Here is a 23,359-nt window from a genome sequence, read left to right as displayed (position 1 = left end):
CCTCAAGGCACCATCCTGAGTGTTGTCCTCTTAGCTATAGCCATTAACCGTATTATGGACTGTCTCCTGCCGAACATCTCTGGCTCCCTTTTCGTTGACTTCTTTGTGATCTATTGCAGTTCTCCACAGACTTGTCTTCTTGAGTGGCTTCTTCAGTGATGTCTCAATCATATTTACTTGTAGAGCATTGACAGTGGCTTTCGCTTCTCTACTGTCAAAACCGTTTGAATTTCTGGCGAAGCAACGGATTTCTTCCACTGCCTTGGGCCTGTTGCCCTTCTGTTCACTAAAACTACAAACTTAATGAGGTTCTTGCTTGACAAGAAATGTTCTTGATCCTGCCACGTGTCGAACCTGACCACACGCTGTACCTGGTCCCTCAATGTCGTACATGTTCTAAGCAGTACTTCCTGGGAAGCAGATCGGACCACCATACTCTGTTTGTACCAATATCATGTCTGTTCTCAACTAGACTATGTTTGTTTTGTTTATTCCTCTGCACATCTGTCTATCTTACACTGTCTTAGCACAGTCCACTGTCGTGGAATACGTTTGGCCACTGACACCTTTTACACTAGCCCGGTTGAGTCTCTAAACATAAGCTCCCGAACTACCACTGTCACACTGGTGTGATGTCATCCTCAGCAGATATCCATGCTGTTTGTCTGCCATGCCCAGCCAACCATTCTGTGCTCTCTTTTTCAGTAAGTTCCTTGACCGCCAGTATTGGGGGGTTTGCCATTCTTCTGTGTTACCTTCCAGAATTTGCCTTCAGGTGCTGCTCCAGCAGTTTCCTTCCAGCTACCTGCCACGCTCCCAACAGGTATGAACCCTCCGCTGCCTTGGCTTTGTCCAGTGGCCTGTGTTCATCTTCATTCACTTCCCAAGGAGACTACTCCAGATTCGATCTATCACTGTAAGTTTCTAGACCTTAGCGATAGCACCTTCATGTACACTAATGGCTCTAAGATTGACTGTGATGCCAGGTGTGCCTTCATCATTGGCACCAATCATTTTCTGTATTCGCTTCCAGAACATTAACCGATTTTTACAGCAGAGCTGTTCAATCTCTATCTAGCCATCCAGCACATCCGGCAACACGGGTTTTTGTAATTGTCATGTGCTCTGATTCTCTCTGTGCTTTTCAGAGCCCCTGTGTGCTGTGCACAGTCCACCTCTGAGTGCAACGGGTTCAAGAAAGCTTCCACTTCCTTGCTGCCAACCGTGATGTTCATATCCTAGTCACGTAGGTATGACGGGAAATGGGGCTGTTGACACTCGTGCCAAAGCTGCAGTTCTACTACCTTGGCCTGCTGGGTCTTCTATTCCTTCGGATGATCTCCGTGTTGCTGTCTTTCAGCAGGTGGTGTCACTTTGGCATCGACACTGCTCCTATTTTCACAGGAACAAGCTCCAGGGAATTAAACCTCTCCCTCTAACTTGGCCAACCTCCTCTTGGCACTCTCGCCAAGAGACCATTTTAGCTAGGTTGTGTATTTGGCACTGCCATTTTAGAGATGGTGATCCCCCACCACTTTGTGCTCATTGTCCTCAGCCATTTCCTGGTCTGGTCCAGGGCCCTTTTTTATCTGTTTACTCCAGTGTATGTTTGCCGTTTGAATTATCAGCTATTTTAGTGAATGGCACGCTGGCTATTGATTGTGGTTTACTTTTAACCATTGTAGCAATATGGCAAAGGACATTTAATCTTTGGTTCAGGAACACCACTGTCTCAGTAGCATATTTTATGGACCTTTTCTCCAAGGGGAAGTCCTTGGTTTTAGCTCTTTCCTTCCAGGGGTTGGATCTAATGTGTAGTCACTTTTCACTTCTTTTGCTTCTTGCCATTCTGATGTTATGGCATGGGTGCTTATGACCCCAGTTGTTTTTTGTGCACTTAAAGACACTTTCGGCCCTCTTGTATGAAGAGATACTTTATACTTGTCATTTCCAGCTTTTTGAAAGACTTACTATTCTCCTTCATAGATATCAACTTTTATTTCCAATTATGCTTCTTTGATGCAGTTTCTGTTTTATCCATATCCAGCCCTTGCTTTCACATGCACACATTGTATACAGAGCATCGATGTGTTGTGTTGGCTTGGTACGTGAGGATTTCTTCGTTATAATTTTCTTTATTTTTTTTCTTTTATTTGTTAATAGGAAGTGGTGATACAGTCTCAATTAGTGGTGCAGACAAGAAGGTTGTGAAGATTGTTTCTGTCGCGCAGTACCGCCCTGAGAAAGATCACCCATTGCAGCTACGGTCTATGTATCAGCTTAGGCAATATGTGCCAGAAGATGTGTGGGACTCGGTGAGTTGCATTAATTGTTTGTTGTTAAGAGTATCTGTTCAGCCAGTGCATGTCATAAGTCATAGTGCTACTGACTGCAAATAATTCTACTTTCATATATGTGTAATGTTTTTTTATTATTGTTATGCAGAGGGATTAATTTTGTGCACAATTGTATTTTTTATACTACAAAAATAAACTTACTGTGACAGTAGAAAGAAGTATTAATTTACACTTTGTCACAATAATTAAAGGGAAAGTTGTCATTTTAAGAATGACATAAGAAATTACTGACAAGTCAAAGGTAGAAAAATAATTTGGTATGTGACTCGATATAAATTAAGTGGTATGGAACTGAGAAATTTGATGTTTAGGTCAGAAGTGGCAGTGTGCACAGGAAGAGATAAGAGAAGGGTTGATGTAAAAATAACAATAGCAGACAAGCAGATGGAGAGAAGGCTCCGATGAGGATGAGAGGGGAAGCCCAAAACAGAGGACAGAACAGCACTGACAGTTCGAAAAGTGTATTGAATAAAGTAAATAGAAAAGCAAATTAATAAGAAAAATAAGAGGAGTCCTTACATCCATCATAATTATTTGACCCAGACCACATTTGAAGTAATTCCTTCGTCATGTTCCGAGGAGCCTGTCAAGGAGTAATTAATGTTGCAAATAAACATGTTGCAAATGATTCAATTTGTCCATATCGAAAGTATTGATTTTTGCTGATTGCTGTACTGTTGCAGGAGATGCAGCAGTGTATGTATGTATAGCAAATCTAAGGTCACCCTTATGCCAGTTGTACTGATTATTTCTTGGAAAAGCTCTCACAAGAAATCAGTGATAATGGTTTTCATATTAGTATCAGCTAAGAAATATTGCATCCAGCACAGTACACTATCGAGTAATTGCATAGGAACCCATGCACTAGTGAGTAGACATAGAATTCACTCAAGAAGAGGATGGGATTTTTCCCCAACCCCAGTTCATTGCTGGATCTGAGGTTCATGTAAAATCATACCTAGAGCAATCTGCACACTGAGCATAATGTTCAAAACTACTTGTCATGCAAGGAATGGGCTATATCAATCCTTGAGCGACAGTCAGCAATACTAATCGTATTTCACAAGGTTTCAGCATTCCAGTCAGGTAATGTTGAAATGTTGCAGCTGACAATCAGGCAGCCATCTTCACACTGGAGATTGCTGGTGCATGTTAAGTTTACACAGAATGACATGCTGGTGCACTTGTGTGTACATCTACATGATTGCTTAGCAAGTCACAATAAGTGCCTGGCAGAGGGTTCATCTAATCACCTTCAAGCTGTTTCTTTGCCATTCCACTGTAGAACAGCATATGGGAAAAACGAATACTTAAATCTTTGCATACAAGCTCCGGTTACTCTTACTTCATTGTAATGATCATAAGTGGCTGGACACCAGAAAAATATTTCGTGTTCAGGGGAGAAAGTTGGCGATAGAAAGTACACGGTGAAATCCTGCCGCAATGAAAACACCTTGTTTTAATGATTGCCACCTCAGTTCACATATCATATCTATGGCATTCTCCCACCTTCTGTCCACGATAATGCAAAGTGAGCAGCCCTGCTTTCAACTCTTTTGATGTCTGTCATTAGTCCTATCTGATGCAGATTCCTCACTGTGCAACAGTACTCCAGAAGACGACATAACAAATGTATTGTTGGCAGTCTCTTTTGCAGACTTTTTGAATCTTCTAAGTGTTCTGCCAATAAATCGCTGTCTTTGGTTTGCTTCCCCACAACATTATCTATGTGAGTGTTACAATTTTAGTTATTTGTAATTGTAATCCTAAGTACTTTGATGAATTCACAGCCTTCAGATTTGCGCAATTTATTCCATAACAGAAATTTAGCCAATACGTTTCATTGTTTGTAGAGAGGCAGCATACTGTCGAGTTATTATCATTGTACCAGGCTGATGGCTGCTTGTGGAATATGTGAAGCAAGCAGTACGAAAACTGCTGCTACATTTGGTAGATTACTGAGAAAGACTGTGTAGAAAACAAAATAAGGTCTTTGTCGTAGCTTGCTTCAAAATGTGAAATAAATACTCAAGGTTCTGGAATGAATCTCCCGTTGACAAATTGACAAAAACTAAGATTAACAGTATGTCTGGTTGTAATTGCTTTCCTGATTTTTTATCAGCAACTACAAGCTACTATACAAACTGTCCATCAAATAATATCATAATTTCAAAACCAATTACGAAATACTTTGATAAATGCAATCTTATTCTGTAAAGCTGTGAAACAGCCAGAGATGGTTGTGGCTTTCAGGTCACAAGTTACGATAAATAAATAAAATAGGACTGAGTGACTATGACGTCTTTCATTGTGTTTGCATGAAACTTCAAGTATTAATAATGTAGCAGCACATATTAGAGTTTTCTGTCTCTAGATAAGACATGGCAGACAATACAAAAACAGTGCAACAGACAGCATTGCAGACAATGTGAATACATTGAGAAATATTTACTTCCAGTGTGGACAGAAACAGAGACAAGAAACAAAGTCAGAAACAGGTGCGATACACTGCAGGAAATAATGTTTCCAACAAAAACACGTTTCCAGTAGCAGTGTTGGTGCAGTTTCACACTACTCTTTGCAGTTGTGACGTGACTAATGAGCTTTCGACTATCTGCTTTTGCAAGCACTGTGAACGACCCTGTGTGAACTGTGTGCATTTTGATTATTCATTTGCTTCGTAGTGTGTGACATATAAGTGCAATATGCTGTTTCAAAGTAGTGGTGCATTGAAAGTATATCACAAATACGTCACGCTTATTGTTAAATATCAGTTAATAAAGCACTAGGATGTAAGGCTTCAAGAGATGATTCTATGATAACAAATGCATAGTATAAAATTCAGATGAGTAACATGTAGCATGATGAATAATGTCATGTTTAACTCAGATAGATGTAATAAGTTTGCAACTTGCCACATGCCAATATATTTTTTTAATGTATTTATTTTTTTTCAACTTAGCATTGTTATCACATTTATTGTGATCATAATACAATATATTCTGCAATATTCAATTATATTAAACATTTTTGTCTGGTTACAGAATGAAGGATGAAATAAGTATATGCCTGTTAATTTCCGAATGTGCCCTAAGAGGGCAGCTTACTTTTGTGCGCGTGAAACGAGCAGCAATAAAATTCATATTGTTTCTTGTCACAATTACTTCACTGTTCATCTTCAAATATGTGAAGATTTCAGTGTGTATGGTTAAGCAGGAACCTAAAGGAGAGCTTAAATTGCTGCAAGTGAAACGATGAGCAATAATCATATAGCGACAGACAAAGCCTCGTTGCTGGTCATTTTCATGGCGCCACTACATTATGATTGCGTCGGTTCCTGTAAAAAGTTGTGTGAAACGTACTCTCCCCATCATCATTGCCTGGTGAAGCTAAACGTTGCAAGTTGTGTTGGCAACACTGATTGATTACATCAGCATTTCCTCTCTCATGACTCCCCTTTCTGCACTGGCCTAAAATATTCCCTTATCTCTGCCATTGCCCACAGTGAGTGTCGTCTCTCTTTCGTGTCACTTATAACTCGTTTAGTCACATCAAATGTCAATAGGATGAAACTGGGATGAAGTCGAGTGAGACATCAAGTAAGGACATAGAAGCAAGTAAATCTTACTAGGAATAAACGTAAAAGCAGAGAATTTTAACATAGATCTTATGGGTTTTTCACAGGTGCTATGAATTTATGGTGTAGAATTGCCAAAAACGTAAAATCACAGAACATAAAATCAAAGTTCCACTGTAGTTGTTTCACAAGAACAATATTTTCTATATCAGTGGTTACTGTTCATCAATAAATAATTTTCTTCGAGGTAGTGAACAGTGATTGAACACAGTATATGTTCTGAAATCCTACTGGAGTAATAATTCAGAAGATTACTCCTGTTCCCTTTCTTGAGTATTGGTGAGAAAAGTGCAACTTTTCCGTCTTTAGTTACGGATCTTTTGACTAGTGAGTGGTTTATATGCTTCTTAAGTATGGAGGTATTGTATCAGCATACTTCCAAAGAAACTAACTGGTATGTAATCTTGACCAGTTATTGCTTTTATTAAGTGATTTAAGCTGCTTTGCTATACCAAGGACATCTACTTCTAAGTTATTCTTGCTGACAGTTGTTTTGATTAAAATTCTGGAATATTTACTTTGTCGTGTTTGGTGAAAGAATTTCTGAAAACCATGTTCAGTAACTCTGCTTTTGTGGCACTGACATCAGTAATATTACCATTGTCATCATTCTGTGAAGGTATCAGTTGTGTCTTGGTGCAAGTGTACCTTTTGGATAACTAGAATCTCTTTGGGTTTTCCACCAGATTCTGAGACAGTTTCAGTGTGCAAACTATTAGAGGCATCTTGTATTTTAGATCACTTTAAATTTTGAGCTTCTTGTAAAACTTCACCACTCATGGTGTCATAGGTTTTAGCTGTGAGACAGCACTCAGTTGAGTTTAGCGTCCTCCTGGATGTTGCTCCATATGAGATATGCAGAAGCATGTGTGACAGTGTTATTGCATGAACACGGTCTGTTTTATTGCTGGCGTGCAGAGTCAAAGTCGAGTGGTAAAAGTAATATAGTTAACCATAGCTAGATGCTGCGTTAGGTATAAAATCTTGTCTTCGTCTAAGAATTTTAAAAAAATGACTGATTCCTACACCTTACGAGTTGGAAGCCACCATCATGATTCATATCACCTTCCGCCATATGTATACCACAGATCCTTCAATAACTGAGTCGGATAAAACAGATGATCCTTTACCAAGGCAAGAGTAGCACAAGGCATCTGAGTTTGCAAAAGGGTAACATAAGTTTGTGGAAGGTTGAAGTTTACAGAATATCATATCAACAAAAATTGTGTTGAAAATTATTGCAGCACTCGCTTTTCCGAGTCCAGTAAATCTTCCATAACTGAGCATTTTATCTCCACAGGACATTCACTGGACATTTCTGTCATGGAAATTTTGGCCATGACAAGATCCTTCTGGGGTTCAGTTATTAAAAAACATGAGGAAATATGTGTGGTGGAAGAGCTTATTAATCGTGATGAGTAGTGCTTTGAGCTGCGTATCATAGGTGTGTAATTACTAGGAAACAAACCTGGCAGATGCTACGGGAATATGAAGCATAATGCTTAGTATCTTGAAAGGATTTGCAAAACATTGTAGGATTGTACAGCGCTAATTGTGTACTGTAATTAAAAAAGGGCTGACAGCACCTCCAAAACGCATCATGTAGAAATATTAGAACCTGTGGAACACATTGACAGAATGTGAGGTTGCTCATGTCAGATATAATTGAACAAAATCTGAATTTTTAAGAATTTATTAACATGACTACTGTTGACACTGCTATAAGAAACATGAAAGAATGAAGGTTATAGCTTGTGAAAGCCAGAGCTTACGATTGGATGTGAAGGGTGTGCAGAGAGAACAGTGTAAGAGAATTAAAAGGAGCATCATCAGAGTAAAAGACGTGACATAAAAGTAAGACACTACAGGAAGGAGAAAATCTCTCATATGTCATCTCTAGTTCAAAACACTATGAGGAACCTTCTGTAACACTTAGGAATCTGTTACAAACATTTCTTAGAATTCCTCCCCCCCCCCCTCCCCCCACTGACATGAAGTAACCTCAGTGTATGATACATTTATTTTGCTCCTCTCTCTTACTTGAATGTGGGGTTGTGTGTCTTCAGCCAAGTTTTTTATTTATTTTTATGCGTAATATTTACACGACCAGACAGGAGCCAAGACAGAAACTATGCATAACAGCACAGCACCTAAATAAGGCAACTGAGTCAGTCTTTCAAATATTTTCCATAAAAACAAAACCAACTTGTTTTTGAATAGTTTGAAGGTCATGTGAATCATATTTTGGCATAAATTGTAATGTAGTCCTTTTGGAGAGAAAAAAAGATCTAGCTTTGAAAATTCTCAAAGAAGAAATCTCTAAATTGTAAGAGACTTACTCTAGTGTATGTAGGTTGTATTGATGAAAAGTTTTACTTCCCCTTCTTGATTAGTAATTGTGTTTCAGTTGCGTCTCATCTTTGTTGGCTCATGTCGGAATGCTGAAGACGATGTGCGTGTTCAGGACATGAAGGATCTGTGCAAACACTTATCTCTAGAAAACAATGTTGAATTCAAAGTGAATGTTCCTTATGAAGAAATGAGACGGGAACTGGAGGAAGGCTCTATTGGCTTACATGCGATGTGGAATGAGCACTTTGGAATAGGTGAGTAATCCTTGATGATCCTTGTAAATATGAGCTACAAAAGTAGCATTAACTCCATAGTATTTGACTAACTCCATGCCGTAACATATGGTGTGTACTGCTGTAGGTGAAAAGTACATTAGTCAGAATGCCTTACTGCAATAGTGTCTTCTTCAGATTTCTTGCTGCATCAATCCAGTGTTGTTGGTGTTCAGCAGGAATTGGCTAGAAATTGGTTTTAGGGTATTTTATTCAAAAAGTACATTTATGAGTTTCAAATTAATAAAATTCGTCATGTGACGGTTTTGATGCTTTTGTCAGGTGAGTTTTTTACAGATGAGTTGCCCAAGGATGAACAAAAATTCAGTTACAAACATGTAATAAAGATGATTGGGCTGTAGAGTTGTGTTGAAATGTAACTCGAATGAAATGTCCGCTTGAAACATTTACTTTTACAGTTTCTCTCCAACTAGACACACCAGTATAGTTTTTAATATTTTCACAATTACTCATTGGTTTTCATTATTAAGCACTTTCATTGAGCCACAAAACTTTTTAGAAATCCACATCATATCTATGACTAACTTACAATGTATGGAAATAATGTGGAGTGGCTACAAGGTATGTGAGTATCAGAGTTGCTTCAGTACAGTGATATATTACAGAGATGTGGTATTTTGGGAAAGAAAATGCAGGTTACAGTTATATTAAATGGAAAACTTATTTTACATTAAATTTATGATGTGAAATATAGAGAAATAAATGGAATTTAGTGAACTACAGTGTTATAAAACTTATTTCACAGATTGGCTGAGAAATAAATGTGGACAAGGAGGTATGTGAAAACATTATGTTAGAATGTCTCTTGCGTATTGTCTGCCTGCCATCATCTCATTGGCTGTCTAGAACCAGCATCTGTGATACACCCCCTTTTGTTCCCATTGTACATCACAGCAAGCATTGACAATTTTGCAGCCCAAAACACGCAAGTACGCTGCTGGTCTCTGTCTCTACTTTTACCATACTATGGTTGAGTATTCGTCCAATTTTAAAGTCCATTAAATTCTGAACATAAATGGATTTAGGGAAACTGCAATTTAAACATGGTAGATGTTCCTAAAAATCCAAAGTACACGATATAGATTCCTATGGTGGACAGTATGACAGAATTTGCTGGTTGTTTACTTCACTGCTCTCGCCTAGTTCTCAGCCAAAATGGTAACGCACCCCTGTTTCTCCTCCAGCACTTCCATCATGCTGTGCTTGAGCGGTTGTGAAACAGAGACTGCAAAATCATCTAGGCTACAAGTTATATGTAACAACAGCACCAAATGCATAAAAAATTATCAAAATCATGGTTCAGTCCAAATCTCAAACTTTTGCTCTTCCAGTTATCTACTGACATCTGCTGGTGCTATGGTATTTCCACGACGGGTCTTACTGCTGTAATTTATTCTCGTGGCAATTACAGTGAGTTTAATATGTTTTTTTTTTACATTTCATTCTGGATTCATTTTCCTTCTTATTTTATCTGAACTTCACCATCATCTTTGTAAAGCTGATGGGAAGCTGGCAACGTTTCTATTCTGTATTCTAGTACTTAAAGAGTGATGAAATTCCTTGTTTGCAACCCACTTAGTAATTTATTACAGTCTCTCATAATGAAATAAAATATTCATCTTGGTTCAGAATCAAGTAATGTTTTTTGAAGGACAACATTTCCGCTTTTGAATGTTACCTTTACTTAAAAATCAGCATTAATGTTTGTACGTACATCTATGAGGACTTTTATTCCAAACCTGTTCGGTTACAGAGTTCATAAGATGACAGACTGTTGTGTTATTTCTTCCTGTGTATTTTAAGCAGAGCAATAGATGGCATTGAAGCATATAAGGTATGAATGGCATTATGTGGTACAGCCATCCATGTTGCACTCACCTGGTCCCAAAGTTCATCTTTGGTGGTTGGCATTGGGTCACAGCACAGCACCCTCTGTTTTCACCATACCCCTCACATTTTCGATTGGCGACAAGTCTGGTGATCAGGCGGGCCAGGGCAAAAGTCTGACATCCTGTGACACTAAGAAGGCACATGTTCATGCAGCAACATGTGGCCGTGCATTGTCTTGCTGAAAAATGGTTACCAGGGTGGTGTGTTGTGGGTTGTGGATTGTCGTTCATGTATGTCACACTGGTCGCAGGGCCCTGCACCTACTGTGATTTTTGTTTGTACGCAATAGCACCCCACACTGTAAGGCCTCAAGTGGGCACTATATGTCATGTGCAAATGCAATCACTGTGATGGTGTTCCCCATCTGCAGTGAACCTGGATTCGTCCAAAAACACTACCTGACGTCATTCATGTTGTCCAGTGACATTCTGTACACCATTGCTGTCTAACATGTTCTGCACATTAATCAAAGGTAGTGGAGAAATGGACGATGCACGTGTAACCCATGCTGTAACAAAATGGTGATGGACTTTCAACCCACATGGCATACACTGTGTTACAGTATTCCATTGTTGCACCAGAACCGAGGAGGAAGCAAATCTGTCCTGCAATGCCATTCAGATGAGGTATCTATCTTTTTGGTGGATGGTCTGGGTGGTACGACCTGGTCCATTTCATCATATTCTACGGCCTTCTATGAACCATTCTGTACACACCCGTTGCACTGCAGAGACACTTCGTCCAACACAAGCAGCAATTTCCCTGATGGATGCATCACATTCTCTCATCCCAATAACACCTTCTCTTTCAAACTCACTGATCTGACTTTACAGTTCACGCATACATCTGCGAGGCATGCTGCACGTCTGCTCAAATCGTACTAGTCCATTACGTTCAGAGTATAGTGATAGTGATAGCAACAGCCACATTTTACCTGGAGGTGGTGGTGTGCCACAATATCAATGTTGACTTTGAACCCACGTGCCGACATTGTTCAAATGCTTGTCATTTCTGCAGAGCGTACTAATATTCATCTCCTGGGAATATAAATGTCACTACCTCTAGTCTTTCAAGGTGTCTGTTTTTTTTTTTCTGAACTTGAGTGTACATACAATAAGATTCCTTACTTTTTCTGTAGCTAGATGGAGTAGTTTTATTTGTATTTGAGTCCCTTCTGAAAGTTGTTCATGATTGGATTGTTAGCCATTCAGTCTGCTCATTAAGGATACTGTATTAAAGGGAGCTGGTTTTGTTTGTATGTGTTCCTCTCTCTTCTAGCAGACTCACATTTGCTCATCTTTCTGATAAGTGTAATATCTTCACACTTTTCCCAGTGTTTTTCGCTGAATGATTTTTTGTGAAAATGTGGGCTGCTAATGTAGATTTGTGTAAGTTTCCAAGTCCTTAAGCATCAAGCTGTTCTTTGTATCTAATCTCAAAACATCTACCTGCCTTACCAAAGAATTATTTTGGCCACGAATCACATGTCAGCTTTTATATTTCTCTTTACTGTATGGGGCCATGGAAGGATTTAAATCATGGATTGATTTTTGCTGTAATTTATGTTAGTAGGGAAGTTTATTTTAATATTCTTCTTTTTAAATAAGTTTGCTTTGGTCTGGTAGTGGGTGTATGTATGGTATAACAAGATATTTAGACTTGGTTGCTGTGAGGGGGAAAAAAAAATCATAAAAACAGATGTTCCAGGCGGACATTTCATGCGAGTTACATCCTAACTTGTCCTTGGGGCACAACCATTTTTATTATACGTTTGTGACTGTGAATTATTGTTTATGGTAAGGCATCTCACCTGTAAACAAACGTAACATGTGTGACGAAAGTATGAAAGCTGCCTGATGATGAATTCAAATCAATTTGAATGATTCAAAATTGGTAATCTGTTAGTGGCTGGTTGCAGCTGCACGTCATGTTCTGTCCAGCAGCTGCAGTCTCCAACAAGTCTGAATTTGACAAAAGTGCATTAGGTCAGTGTGTCTGCAACATTTCGGAATGCATGTTCTTCACCGGAAGGAAGGAAGGAAAGATTGTCGTGCACATACTGGAGATTGAAATGGCAAGAAACTTGAGAGGATTTTATTTGATTTACATGCTGTGAGAACATTCATTTGTACATAACAGCCCATTGTTGGGTCGTACTATAAAAATGATCACTATTGCCAAAACAGTCTGGCTTATTTGGTGTGTGTTACAATTGCTGCTATGTTGGAAAGGCCTATTTTGTTTTATCGATCACACAGTGACAAAATAGATCTAATCAGATTGAGAAACCACACCAGTCTTGTCTACTATTTGTATTAACAGATTTTTCAGTATTAGACAACAACATTTCGATTTTTCATGTAGCAAAATGTTTGACGAACTTTGATGAGGTAATAGTACTTTTACGGAAAGGAAAGCATGCCATTTAAAGCCATAGCAAGATTAGAGAGAAAAATCGCTGGGAACTAAGGATTGAAGAAATATGTACTGCCTTTCCTGTCTCGTCTTTTCTGGTTTTAGGTATCCTATATTTAATGTTATTTCACACAGCAGAGCAAGTTATTAGGTATCCTATATTTAATGTTATTTCACACAGCAGAGCAAGTTATTAGCTAATAGGCAATAAAGAGTCCAGATTTTCTGAAGATTTCCTGTTCTTCTGGTTACAGATAATCCCTCCACAGAGAGAAATACAGTGACGTGTGGTATAAGAATGTCGTTTAAAGATGTATCAGACTCTTCAGAAAGATCTACGCTACAAAATGAACTTATTTTTGAAAAGGCTTTAATTTTTTACTTTCTGATGAGCAGAGCAGTCCAAGTTATAGAGGGGGAGGGGAGGGGAGGGGTAGCCTCCAAGTGACCCGTGTTTACATTTAGTGACTTTCTTCTGTTTCCTCTTCGTTTACTGCTCTCACGTCAAATGAAAACGGGACGTATTTCTGTGGCTGGGAGCTATCAAGTGATTTAAAATACATTCACATAATTACGGTAGGCTAAAATATGTTACTACTTTCAGATTTTATTTTTTTCCACCTTTCTGACAGTCAAACATTAATTGCCTTGCAGAACAATAAAGTTATTTTTCTTTGGTTTGCTAAAGAAACTTGGCTTTTATTAAGCTTTCCTGCTGAGGCTGTAAATTTATTTGAAATGAAGTGTTTAATTCCACACTATTGGCTAGTTTCAACTGTTTGCTGCATTTCGCGTGCACATTTTCATCTTCTAGCATGTATGGCATTACGCCATAATAAAGAACCAAGAACGAGATAATACAGTAATGTTACTCCAAGAAAATTTACGTGTGAAACCACACTGAAAAGCTTAATATCAGGTCGAGGCCCACATAATTGGGAATCTGGACGGACAAATGTGCACTTTAAGGTGAACTATGCATTTTAATATGGTTCATGAAATTCCGAAGCTCTTGGAGTATCCTCTGGTGTCTTGTTTCTTTTATGGCATAATGTAAGAAAGATCTTTTAATATGTCACACCTACGAACATGCAGGCTCCCTCCGTCACTGTAGCTGCGCAAGCGCGGTGATGCCTCTTATCTGGGCTCTCTGACAACTGCTGAAATGAATCTATTTCTAGTAGGTCATAGGAAAATATTGTGAATTGTGGTTCGAAAAGTGTCATTTTCAAAATAAATTTCCTTTTATGCAAGATGAACTACACGCGAGATTGTATGATGAATTTCTTAAATGACAATGTGTTTGCTCTCATTTAAAAAAACTCTTTGGTGAGCAGCCATTTACAAGAATTTCGAGCCCATAAGATCAGGGATTTATGTCAGTATTAAAAAGATTACTGGCATATTTGTGTGATGTATCTTAAAATATAACATGCGCTAAACAGATCAACATTATATTATAAAAGCTTAGCTTCTCTTGTAGCTTATTAACTGTAGGGACAATTATTAAATCCAAAAGGTTTGCTGTTCTTGTATATTAAGTTAAACCATTAACTTTTCCTGTTAGTGGAATTCGAATTTGTACTTTCATAATATGAAAATATGCAGCGTACATATTGCTGCACATCAAAGATCTTTCCAAAACGTGTTTTTCCCCCTGAGTTTCATTTTCTAAAGTGTTGGGAAACTCTATGCTGCTGTATAAAACCATTGATAAGTTTTACAGTTCCGATGGAAAGTATACTGTCACTTAATACGGAAAAAGTGTGTTTTCACCCGGGAGAAAATGTATTTTTATCCGGGAATTTCTTATTTTTTTAATTTTTTTTTATTTTATTATTTTTTTTGTCCACTTATACATCTTGCAGTCTCTCTGCTCTGGCTTCCTATTCATAATGAATCTTATACCCATTATACCATTTTCTGATGCTGTTGATATTACCCAATACTCATTTGACCAGAAATCCTCGTCTTCTTTCCATTTAACTTCACTGGCTCCTACTATATTTAGACTGAGCCTTTGTGTTTCTCTTTCAGATTTTCTAGCTTCGGTATCACATTCAAGGTTCTGACATTCCATGCTCTGACTCACAGAACGTTACCCTTTCATTGATTATTCAATCTTTTTCTCGTGATCACTTCCTCATTGGCAGTTCCCTCATGGAGATCTGAATGGGAGACTATTCCGGAATATTTTGCCAGTTATTTGCCACATCTCCGATGGATACACATTAGGTGTCTTTAATGCAGTGAAACCACTGCCTTTCACATCCAAATGCCATTGATCATTGCTGGTTCTTCTGCCTTCAGGGGCATTTTCCCACACCAGGGACAAGAGTACCCTGAACCTCTGTCCGCTCCTCCACCCTCTCTGATAAGGCCATCGGCAGAATGAGGGTGGTTCCTTATGCTGTAAGTCTTTGGCTGCGAAATGCTGATTATTAATCAAAATTCAAACAGTGACGGGTTTTGAACATGGGACCTAGGACATTTTGATTGCTAATCAAAGATGCTACAGCTAGATGATGGGTCCCTACAAACTGTTATACCCAGGTGTTTGTAATACTCAACTGGTTCTAATTGTGAATCACTGATATTTTACGTACAGTATTTATTTTCTGCATTTTGCGAACTGTGCAATTTTGTATTTAAAGCAAGTTGCCAATCTTTGGACTGCTTTGAAAGCTTATTAAGATTTGGTTGGATGTTTGTGCAACTTTCTTTAGACAGTACCTAATTACTGATAATGTACAAAAAGTATGATCTTACCATTAATATTGTCTGCCAGGTCGTTCATATACAAAAGTGAACAGCAAGGGCCCCAACACACTTCCGTGGGTCACACCTGAAGTTACATTTTCTTCTTTCAACCACTCTCTGTTGAGGATAATGTTCTGCATAATCTCTACCAAGAAATCTTCAATCTATTCAGAAATTTTGTTTGACACACCATATATTGTACTTTCCTTCAAAATTGTTGATGTGGTGACAGATATTTGCAATGACTACACTTTTGTTACATTTGACTGCAATCAGGGCCTCATTGTAGATAATATTTTGTAACTTCTTCGCAGGCAACATTTAATGGAAAAAGGTGAAGAAAACTGGCTGACCATCTTATTGGTCTGTTCTGGGAGACTGGCTGAAGAGGCCGATGAGGCATTTATTCAAAGCACTTTGTAGAATTTGAGTGCAGTACAAACTCAATATCCATTGTGTCTGCTATGACATGTACTCTGACATTGACAGAATATGCTTTAGAAAGTTTATCTTCATAGTATTTGATGACTACCTACAAAAGTGGTCCTGTGAGTTTATTTGCAGCATTGCACATTTTTTCATTCACTTGACACTGATATTACATGTTAATAAATATTGAGAATTGCTTAGCGACCAATAGAGCATATTACCCTAGTGCGTATTCTTCAGGTTAGATTGAAGATTACATGCTTAATCCATTCGTGTCTGGTTTAAATGCATGTAGGCACTCTAGAAGACTTAAATTGACACTCTGCTGGCAAAAGTGCTGACACACATTTTAAAAAAATGGGTATCACATATTCTGCAGTGATATTTTGTGTGCCTATTTTATAAATGTTATACCTAGTGCAACATAGGTCCACACTAATTATTTTGTACGGCAGGTATCAAAACATTGTGGTAAATGTAGAGATACACAGCATTTTCTGCTCTGCTAACAAGTTTCACTTCATTCCCTCTGCTATAGTGCACTGTACAATCTTTTGTCAGAGCTGCTGCTTGTGAGATGTCAGGATGCCCATCACAAAGTGAGCTCATTTTTTTTTCTTTAACTGCAAAGGGATAAAAAGGCTTCTACATATCATTGTCTTGTTAAATATTTTGGGAACTACAGTAACCGTTCTCAAAGCTCACACAGTAGTCTGACAGTGCTTTTTCTTTGTGACCTGTGAGTTTAGAGTGCACAGCAGAGGGTTTGAATAAGCATATGTCTAGAATATAAAACTGGAGAAAAAAATCACTATTATCATTTGAAATATTGCTGTGTTTGGAAGACTGTCTAAAACACGCTTTACAAGATTTGTGATTGCCTCTTCTTCACAAAAGAAAAACTGCCTAGAACTAATTTCCCAACTAGAGAATTTGAGTTTTAAACAATTATATTATGAAATGAAGAACACACAAAGAAAACAAATTCAGCAGAAAGTGATGTGCTTACAATACAGCCTGAGGTGCTCGCAATAGCCATGTGTGGCCATGCAGTTGCTTTATATTGACTTACATATACTGTGCCTGAACTATATGAGCTGTTGTCATCAAACAAAGCAAGGAACTGATGACAGTATTATGAGCTAGGCATGTTAGCTGATGTGAAATGATTAATGATCAATGTCCATCTATAAAAATTGACGAAATCTCCTAATTGTTTCCACACAGTTCTTGCTGACACATAGTACTATACATTACTTCTAATAACTGAGAGAATGCTAATGTAATGTACAGGCTGATTATAATTAAAGTTAAACATTCATAACACTGTAGAAATAACACCACTGGTCAGAATGTCGTCAAATTGCAATGGAATACTATCGGAGAAGGGGGAAAACGTATGACAGAAGAAAGAAAACTAGTGTGAAATTTGATCAATAGATGCACTGTATGTGTCACAATACATAAATGAAAACACCTGTCTTGTGCATGACGCATTGAAGTTGGTATAAACACGCCGGGTACACAGCTTTTCATCCTTTCGCATCTGCGATGTTCTCCATGACTGTCTTAATGCAGGATTGCGCTCTGCTTGCAAAGCTGTATTACAAGAGTGATGACTGTGCACACGTCGCTCTGGAGAAGTTCCGCTCATTGAAGGGTTTGAGAAAAGGCATTGGTCCGATGACTGTCGTGGGTCTGGAGAAAATGATTCAGAAATTGTAAAAGATGGGTTCTTTTGGTGTGCAACCGGGTAGAGAGAGGAAACAAATTGATTTGATGTCAGTGGAAGCAGTGGCCTCAGCAATGCAGGAGGAGATGAGTGGTGGTGTGCAAACGTGTGGTGCACGGAGAATTGCCTGAACATTGAACATACCCGTGAGCACGGTGCGTAAAATCCTATGAAACATCCTTCTTTGCTATACATTCAAAATTACCCATGATTAAGAGTTGCTTCCTGTTGACCTACTAGCAAGAGAGAACTTTGCTTCAGAATTTCTTGCTTGCATGGAAGTGGACAGTGGTTGGACGTGGAAGATTTTGTGGACAGATGAAGCCCACTTCCATCTGACAGGATATATCAATACTCAGAATTGTCGAATATGGGCAACAGAAAATCCACTTGCAAATCAACCATCACCACTTCCTCCTGAAAAGGTGACTGTGTGGTGCAGATTTATGGCATCATTTATTATAGGGCCCTATTTTGTCGAAGAGGCAGGTGCTTCCAGTCCTGTTACCTGTACCGTCACTGGTAACCACTGTGAGTGTCTTTTGTGCAGCCTTATCATTCCAGCTCTCCAACAGGGTGGATGTATGGATGGGATCATTTGTATGCAAGATGAAACATCTCCACACATTGCAAATCCAGTTAAGCAGCTGTTGAAGTGCCATTTTGGAATTGCTAGAATTATTGGCTGACATTTCGCTACAACCTGACCATCCAGATCACCTGATCTTAATCTGTGTAACGTCTGGCTTTGGGCTATTTGAAAGATGTTGTGTCCAGTGTTCTGATTGCAAACTTAGCTGCATTGAAGGTACACATTGCGCAACACAATCCAAATGCGACCCCGGAAACACTTCGATCAGTTGTGGAACATGCTGTTTCTCGATTTCAACTTGTTACAGAAAACAGTGGCAGCAAATTGAACATGTTTTGCACTAGTCACACAGATATTAATAATCTGATTTGATTTTGATTGATGCTTTTTATGCGGTTTTTCGCCTCAGGACAATTAAATACCAATTTTTCCCATTCGTGATATGACCTTGCCATGGTGGATGGGCTTACATATATAACAGTATCACACCTGTACATCCATGCACACTGAGTAGTACAGTTTGTTTAACGTCAAACCTTAGGCATTGCTGTATGATTCATTTGCAGTTGACCACTATTAAATTGTGAAGCTTACAGTGCCATCTATTGCTACATTTTGCAACTATTTATTTTTCTTCTGCCATACGTTTTCTCCGATAATATTCCGTTGCAGTTTAACGTCATTCTGACCAGTAGTGTTATTTCTACAGTGGTTTAAAAGTTTAACTTTAATTATAATCGTACTGTACATCACTCACTCACGCTCTCATTCATTATTTTCTGTGTGTTCCTTCATGAACAACCACCTTCACAGATCTGGAATGAGTGAGGGTGTACATTAAAAAAATTGAAGCAGCTGTTGGGAGCTGCAGTAACAATGGACTATCATTAAACTGCTTTGAACTGTTTTTGTTTATTGAACCTGCATTTAATATAGTAAAATTGACAGTAAAGCTGATACTTTTAAAAGAGCTGCTGCTTCTTTAATAGCTTAGGAACTGTTTGTGCTAAAACCCTACAACGAGGTGAACTATGATTCAGATCAGTTCTATCTAAGAAGCGTACACGTGGTTCCACCACACATAGTTTACACAATTGTTAAACTCTTTATATACATTCACTTCGAGCCAAAAGACACATGTAATTTTGGAAGCATTCATTGTGCTGGTTTTTGCTGGATCACCTGGTACGTCACACATCTATTGTAGTTACCTGCCATTTATTCCTGATAATTTATTGTTCGCTTATACCAATTCTAAGTATTTTTTTGAGACATGTATGTCTCACATTATGAAATGTGCACAAGTATATTGTGCATAAAAGCATTTTATGTAAATAGTTATTTGGAAAGACATTTGCAGTGGTTGTATTTATGATTCTTATATTGGTCACAGACTGCACATCAGTGAGGTTTCCATTTTTCTCCCGTAGAAGTAGTGCAGATCATGTGAAAAAGAACTTAGGCTTAAGAGTCAGTCCTGTGCTACTGGAAATTATGTTTATAGCACTCATAGGCTAGAATAGAAACAATAGTTTAGAAGAAATTGTAATCTAATGCAAATTAAGAAAAATACATCTGTAAAATGTAAAGGGAAGGGGTGGCTGGTGTGGTGTCACCGCCAGACACCACACTTGCTTGGTGGTAGCCTTTAAATCGGCCGCAGTCCAGTAATATACATCGGACCCGCGTGTCGCCACTATTGGTGATTGCAGACCGAGCGCCGCCACAGGGCAGGGCTATAGACTGACTTCCTAGCACTCGCCCCAGTTGTACAGCCGACTTTGCTAGCGATGGTTCACTGACTTCTACGCTCTCATTTGCCTAGACGATAGTTAGCCTAGCCTTCAGCTACGTTATATGCTACGACCTAGTAAGGCACTAGTATCCATACTATTGACATTGTGAATCATGTACCATAAAGAGCGACGTTCTCCATTAATGGATTAAAGTTAAGTATTCCACCAGCTACATCTGTTTTTCTCAATTCTAATTCCCTTATCATGACCTCACGCCAGCCTCCATGAGCTAAAACGCGTGCATTTCGGCCTCCTTTAGAAAAACACGGTTGGCTCTCCTGTCAACCACAACAGCTGGCTTGAATACATGTGATTTAAGTGAAAATGAAACATATTGTATATACATTGGCCAACTCCCCCACCCCCCACCCCCCGCCCCGTGTGTGTGTGTGTGTGTGTGTGTGTGTGTGTGTGTGTGTGTGAGAGAGAGAGAGAGAGAGAGAGAGAGAGAGAGAGAGAGAGAGAACAACAACATAAATCATTACAGAATGAGGCAAAGCCACTCTGCTCTGGGGTTAAGTCTAATGATGTGTGGTGTTTCTCTGTGATGGCTTAAGGCAGCAGCCATGCTTGCCACTCTTGATGCACTGTTGCCAGTGATATCCGAAAGAATTGCCTCCTGGCAGTCAAGCTGTGTACCAGTGTGGGTTGAAATTCACAAAAAGTGTAAAAGTTGGTCAGAAGACCTGTAGATCAGTTTTCATGGAAAATAGTTGATTTATTGCTTTTTGGATGACAGATGATGATTGTGACTAAGTGTCATAAATCTGTACTTGGTAATATATATAGTCACTGAGGATTAGTGCTGTTGAGAACACAATCAAGCACAGTAGTCTTGTAATAAATTTTTACCAAATAAAACTACAGCTATATTTTCAGTACTAGAAATTTACAGAAAGCATATTGCCGAACATGGAAGTAAATTTCATTTTTTGTGGGTGGCAGGTGTTGTAGAATGCATGGCAGCCGGTCTGATAATGGTTGCACATCGGTCGGGTGGCCCACAGATGGATATTGTAGAGGAAGCAGAAGGCAGCCGCAATGGATTCTTAGCTGCAGATGAACAAGAATATGCTAGCGCCATTGCACATATTCTCCGGATGTCACCAGAAGCTAGGAAATCTATTAGAGAAGCTGCAAGGTAGGTATCAGGAAGCCAGCTTAAGACTTGTTTCAATTTTGCAGTACCTTGCTACCTTTCAGACATTATTTATTTATTTATTCAACAATGTAAGGAAAAGATAGCTTGCTTCTTACCATAAAAGGTGACACATTAAGTTGCAGATAGGCACAATTAAGTACTTACTTTAAATTTCAGCTACAGCCTTCGTTATAAACAGAGATTAGTGCACACACATTCATTCACACACATAGGCATACCTCATGCACATGTGTCCGCCATCTCCAGCAGTTCAGATCTGGTCTGATCTGCTTGAGATGGTGATTGTATGTGGGTGAGGTGTGCTTGCTCGTGTAAATATATGTAGATTGGAACTTGAATAGTGGCAACAGTGCTATGGAGACACTATGCAATGAAATCTACTATTGTCACTGATAGCACACATTGTTGACGTACCTACCTTAACCCCAAGCAAATGGACTCTCGCTTGTCCCATGTCACCGGTGTGCACACAATCAAGAGAAGCGGTCACTTTTGAGCGAGCAGTCTAACGTAATGGTGTCACTGTTTTTGAAACAGCAACAATGGAGTTGGATGAAGATTGAATGTGCCAGAGGTCATGCAGCACAACAGTGTCATCAAGGTCTTAAAGAGGCGTGCAGGAATCGGCATTGCCGTACAGAACATCAGGCTGGTCGTCCTAGCATCTCTGAAGAAGAAGTGCATACTGTTGCCACGTTAGTGGACAGTGACCACTGCCATACAATTTGTGAGCTCGCCCAGGAAACTGCATTAGCGCATATGGCTGTGCTTCGCATCCTGCCTTGGCAAGTGAAAAATTGCATCACGATGGGTTCCGCACGACTTGACGAAAATGCAGAAATGGATGCATTATGACACTGCTCAGACGCACTTGAGGTGCTATGAGTGCGAAGGAGAGGCTTTCTTACACCAGTTTTGTAACACTGGATGAGACATGAGCCACATAGTATGAGCCAAAACTGAAACACCAATCTAACGAATGGCGTCATTATGGGTCCCTACGAAAATCAAAAGTGCGTCAGAGGCCCAGTGGTGAAAGTTGTCAGGATTCTCATGTAATACTGTAATGATGTTATCGTAACACATTACATTCCTCCACGGCAGACCATTAGTGCACAGTATTACTGTTCATTTTCTGAACATCAACTGCACCCAGCTTTGCGAAAAAAGTGGCAACACATTCTGCGCAACCCACCCACCACTTTACACGACAATTTGCGGGTGCATACAGCGGAAGCTGTGGCTGCTCTGTTTGGTCGATGGGGCTGGGAAGTACTGTACCATCCACCCTACTCCCTAGTGACTTCAATTTGATTCTGAAGAATAAGGAAGCACTTTGTGGCATTCGCTTTCGAACTGTTCCAGAGATTCGACAGGCAGTAGACCATTCCATTTGCACCATCAACAGAACAGGCTCTGCTAACGGTATACGACGCTTTTCACATCACTGGCAATGGGTTCTACACAACACTGGTGCCTACTTTAAGGGACAGTAACAGGTGCAAACATGTAACTCTTTTGTATCGGTTGTGAATAAATAGTTGCCACTATTTAAGTTCGAACCCTCGTGTGTGTGTGTGTGTGTGTGTGTGTGTGTGTGTGTGTGTGTGTTTCTTTCTCTCTTTCTTTTTCTGACAAAGGCTGTGAAAGCTAATATAAAAGTGTCTGTCAATTGTGCCTGTCTGCAACTTAATGTGTCATCTTTAAAGTAAGTAGCAATCTGTCTTTTCGTTAGGTTGTTGATATTCCAGCCTTTTTTGTTTGACTTTATCGCTTTATTCATTTCATTTACATTCACATATTAAAGGCATCAGGCTTCTGATATGTAGTACAACCTGACCCATTTGGGGAGACCATATTGTGTTCGACCCTATGGCTCAAGTCTAGGAACTCACTGCATAGTTTGTCGCAGAACCTTCAAAGTCCCTACTTTGAGCATTCCAG

General features: G+C 39.1%; 1 protein-coding gene across 1 annotated transcript in view; it reads left to right on the top strand.

Moving 5' to 3' along the window:
- The window catches only part of LOC126285027 (GDP-Man:Man(3)GlcNAc(2)-PP-Dol alpha-1,2-mannosyltransferase), a 62,356-nt gene that overhangs the window by 34,429 nt on the left and 4,568 nt on the right, over positions 1-23,359 (top strand). Inside the window, exons 7-9 of the mRNA XM_049984351.1 lie at positions 2,164-2,315; positions 8,402-8,600; positions 21,199-21,394. Coding sequence (XP_049840308.1) covers positions 2,164-2,315; positions 8,402-8,600; positions 21,199-21,394 — 547 coding nt within the window. The remainder of the gene's footprint in view (positions 1-2,163; positions 2,316-8,401; positions 8,601-21,198; positions 21,395-23,359) is intronic.

This window comes from Schistocerca gregaria, chromosome 8 (genome assembly GCF_023897955.1).
Source record: "Schistocerca gregaria isolate iqSchGreg1 chromosome 8, iqSchGreg1.2, whole genome shotgun sequence".
Lineage (NCBI taxonomy): Eukaryota > Metazoa > Arthropoda > Insecta > Orthoptera > Acrididae > Schistocerca > Schistocerca gregaria.
The sequence above is the reverse complement of the archived record's forward strand: the minus strand, read 5'-3'. Positions and strand labels throughout refer to the sequence as shown.